At 40.2% G+C, this 4,457-nt stretch overlaps 1 protein-coding gene across 8 annotated transcripts in view; it reads left to right on the plus strand.

Moving 5' to 3' along the window:
* SEPHS1 (selenophosphate synthetase 1) overlaps positions 1-4,457 on the plus strand; it is a 29,170-nt gene that overhangs the window by 22,787 nt on the left and 1,926 nt on the right. For all 8 annotated transcript variants that reach the window (XM_070254654.1, XM_023631888.2, XM_070254655.1 and 5 more), the window contains one exon: positions 2,560-2,772. In XM_070254654.1, coding sequence (XP_070110755.1) covers positions 2,560-2,772 — 213 coding nt within the window. The remainder of the gene's footprint in view (positions 1-2,559; positions 2,773-4,457) is intronic.

Genomic DNA, 4,457 nt, shown 5'->3' on the forward strand with positions numbered 1-4,457 from the left:
GCCCCACTGCACTAGGTACAGTGTTAACAGAATGGTATGTCTGGTTGCTTAGCCACCATGATAGACCAGAAATGTCACTTCTCCTCTGCCTCTGTTGTTGAGAATGCACCTGAGTAAGAGATCTTATTCTAAAAATGTACTAAGAAACGCATTTACTCCAGAGTAGAGTAGGACATATTTCATTTCATGAGGAAGAGGTATTTAATTTTTAAAAGTTAGGCTTTTAGTCACTCCCCCTTAAAATGAAATGCTTAGGTATTTTACACACAAAATATGTACGAGATCTATATGAAGAAAACTGCAAAAGTGATGAAAGATATCAAAGAAGTTGTAAATAAATGGAGAGGCATTCCACGTTCATGAATAGGAAGATTCAATATTGTCAAGATGTCAGTTCGTCCCAACCTGATCTATAGATTCAGTGGAATCCCAATCAAAATCCCAGCAAGTTATTTTTTGAGTATCAACAAACTGATTCTCAACTTTAGACGGAGAGGAAGAACGCCCAGAACAGCCAACACAGCATTGCAGAAGAGCAAGTTGGAGGACTTACGCTACCCAACTTCATCTTACTGTAAAGCTCTAGTAATCAAGACAGTGTGGTATTGGAGAAAGAACAGATAGAGAGATCAGTGAAACAGAATAGAGGGTCCAGAGATAGATCCACATAAATATAGTCAACTGATCTCTGACAAAGGAGCAAAGACAATTCAATGGAGAAAGGACGATCTTTTCAACAAGTGGTGCTGGAACAACTGGTCATCCACAACAAAAAATTAATCAAGACACAGGCCTTTACACCTTTCATAAAAATTGACTCCAAACGGATTGTAGACCTAAATGTAAAATGCAAAGCTATTAAATTCCTAGAAGACAATATAGAAGAAAACTTAGGTGACCTTAGGCTTGGTGATGACTTTTAAGATACACCACCAAAGGCACTGTCCATAACAGAAAAAACTGATAAGTTGGACTTCATTAATATAAAAAACTGATGCTCTGTGAAAGACACTAAGAGGAAGAAAAGACAAGACAGACTGGGAGAAGATCTTTACAAAGAACATACCTGATAAAGAACTGGTATACAGAATATACAAAGAACTCCTAAAACTCAACAATAAGAAAACAACCCAATTAAAAAAAGGGTAAAAGACCTGAATGGACACCTCACCAGAGAAGCTGTGGCACGGCAAATAATCATTTGAAAAGATGCTCTGCATCATACGCCAGTAGGGAATTGCAAATTAAAACAACACCGCATACTACTACACTATAATCCGGAACACTGACGACACCCAAATGCTGGTGAGGATGAAAAGCAACAGGAGCTCTCATTGCTGGTGGGAGTGCACAAGGGCACAGCCACTTTGGAAGACAGCTCGGCAGTTTCTTGCAAAACTAAATATACTAAAATACTAATAGGATCCAGCAGGTGTGCTCTTAGGTATTTACCCAAATGAGTGAAAACTTCTGTCCACCAAAAACCTGCACACAGACAGGTGTTGCAGCTTTATTATAATTGCCCAAACTGGGAAGCAACCGAGATGTCCTTCGGTAGGTGAATGGATATATAATCTGTGGTCCATCCAGACAATGGAATATTATTCAGCGCTAAAGAGAAACAGCTATCAAGCCATGAAAAGACATAGAGGAACCTTAAATGCATGTTAGTAAGTGAAAGAAGCCAATCTGAAAAGACCACATACTGTATGATCCAACTCTGTGACACTCCGGAAAAGCCAAAACTATGAAGACAGTAAAAAGATCAGTGGCTGCCAGAGGTTGGGGGGGAGGTGAGGGATGAACACGTGGAGCACAGAGGGTTTTTAGGGTAGTGAAACTATCCTTTATGATACTGCAATGGTGGATATGTGTCATTGTATATACATTCGTTAACACTCACAGACTACAACATCAAGAGTGAACCCTAATGTAAACCGTGAACTTTAGTTAATAATAATGTATCAGTATTGGCTTATCGCTTGTAGCAAATGTACCACAGTAATGCTAGATGTTAACAATATGAGGAAAGCGGGAGGGGGAGGGAGTATATGAGAACTTCCTGCACTTCCCACTCAATTTTCTGTAAATTAAATCTACTTCAAAAAATAAGGTGTATTAGTTTTTTTAATTAAAGAATAAAAAAGATACTAACCTTTCAGGCAGTTTACTTCTATCAAGAATTGCCTGATTTCAGGTCAACCTTAAAAAGTCCTGTTCTTTGATTTTAGGATGGTTTAGACAAGTTTATCTTTCCTTGAGATTGTAATTCCTTTCTACAGACTTTTTAGTTCAGTGGGAAATTACTGTTGGTTGAAGCTGCTGCTAAGTCTAAGTGGTTGAAATTGGAAGAAAAAATCAACTTTAAGAATTTCACTCTGGGTTTTGTTGATGTTTTAAGTTACATTTCATTATTCCTTTATGCCGTCTTCCTGACAAATTAGGAATTTGGAGGTCAAAGAATATTTAAGATTTTGCGTTGAGGAAAGGTGTTTTTTTCCCTCAGAGAGTCACCATTTCTTACACCAGATAACAAATGCCTCATCTGTCCACTCTTAGCTGCAGGACTCATGCACACATTCAATGCCCACGCTGCCACGGACATCACGGGCTTTGGAATTTTGGGCCATGCTCAGAACCTGGCCAAGCAACAGAGGAATGAGGTGTCCTTTGTGATTCACAACCTTCCCGTCCTGGCCAAGATGGCTGCTGTGAGCAAGGCCTGTGGAAACATGTTTGGCCTCATGCATGGGACCTGCCCGGAGACATCAGGTACAAGGATTCTGGGGCCAAATCTGAGGATCAAACTAGTGACGCTAACGGAAAGTTCCATGAAAAGGGAGAAGTACATGAGTTTGACCCACTTTGTGTGAGGTCAGCACTGATAACCTTGATCTTGTTTGCAAGGAATGTTCTCAGCCCCCTCCAGTGCTGCAGGTTACCAGTCTCCTGCCATCTGTGTGGGATCGGCTCATTTTAGGTGACTTATTTTAAGTCCAGTGTTTTCTGTGTTTGGTGATAGGATGGGAGGGAGAATATGGGGGAAATAAGGCATTATTCAGTTTCATTGGAAAATTAGCATTTGAAGTAAGCGTAATAACCATAGGTAACATTGAATAGCCTGTACCTTTTCCTTGAAAAGAGATGTCTAAAATGGCTGTTTTAAGAATGAAATAGTATATTATGTCTCTAAAGTGCCATTTTTCTTTTCAACTCATTTTTTCTCTCTTCCCCACCTTGACTCTTGTGTCTCATCCTGAAGTCCTCCCTTCTCTTTTGTTTTCAGTTTCTCTTGTTTCTGTTTCCTTCCCTCTGTAACTCAGTAGTTTCCTTACCCTGACAGGAATGGAATCATCTGGGGATTTAAAAAGTACCCACACCTAGACCCGATGCCTATAACCTGAGTTAGTCAGTCTGGGGTGAACCTGTCGTCTATAATCATAGCAACTCCCAGAAGACTCTGGGGCGCAGCGGAGAGGAAGCCCACAAGGCCCGGCCCGCGCATCAGCCCTGCAGAAGGGCTGTGGTTCTCCAGTAGGGCTCTCCCAGCCTTTCCAGAGGACCCTTCAACTGCCTGTCTTTGAAAAACAACAAAATCTGTTTTCTAGAAATAAGCTCCCAGAGGGCTGCTGAACCATTAGTTCAGTGTCTGGCTAGAATGTGCCTGCCACCTGGTGGGCCACTGGTGCCACCTGGTGGGCATGAAATAAAGGTTGAAGGAATTAACGAATATTACCAACAAATTCAGTTAGCTTCATTTATTCAAAAATGAGAAGTGTTTGCTCTTTCTGTAAAGGTACAGTATATATTTTGTCCTGATTGTTTTTTCTACTTACAAACATATATAAAATTTTTAACCTAGCTACTGAAATAGCTATGAAAGTTTATATTAACATATTTTATACTTTTTCTGTTTTGAAGATCATGAAAGAGCCAATGACAGAACCTAGATGCTTTGAGGCATTCAGTCTTTGTTGAATGTTAATTTTTAAATGAAAAAAATACAAAAAGTCTTCTTTGTAAGGTGAGGAATTCATTAGAGAACCAAATTGAAAAGGAAAGTTCTTTTTTGTTTTTAAATATTTCCTGCCGTGTAGCATGGAACAAACAGCCTCCACCCGTTATTGAGGCCTCCAACACCTTACTCCTGCACAGCGTTAAATGGTTCACAGATAGGTCATTTTCACAGTTGAAAGTTTGTTGCTGTGTGTGTTTGTTAGTATGACAGGAGTTTACGATGAGTTGCGTAAGAGTTGCGTAATTACCCTACGGTTTCATCTGTGGAACAGTGAAGGCGGAACACTAGTTGTGTGGAGAGGGCAGCTGCGCAGAGACACCAGGTGCTGGTTGAAGGTGGCTGTGTGCAGAAGTGTTTTGGAAAGATTGTGGCCGAGAAACTGCTTGCACAGCATCACAACTAATGATAATCCTTTCTTTCTTTCTTTTTCTTTTGCCAG

The sequence above is a fragment of the Equus caballus genome, chromosome 29 (assembly GCF_041296265.1).
Source record: "Equus caballus isolate H_3958 breed thoroughbred chromosome 29, TB-T2T, whole genome shotgun sequence".
NCBI classification, from domain to species: Eukaryota; Metazoa; Chordata; class Mammalia; order Perissodactyla; family Equidae; genus Equus; species Equus caballus.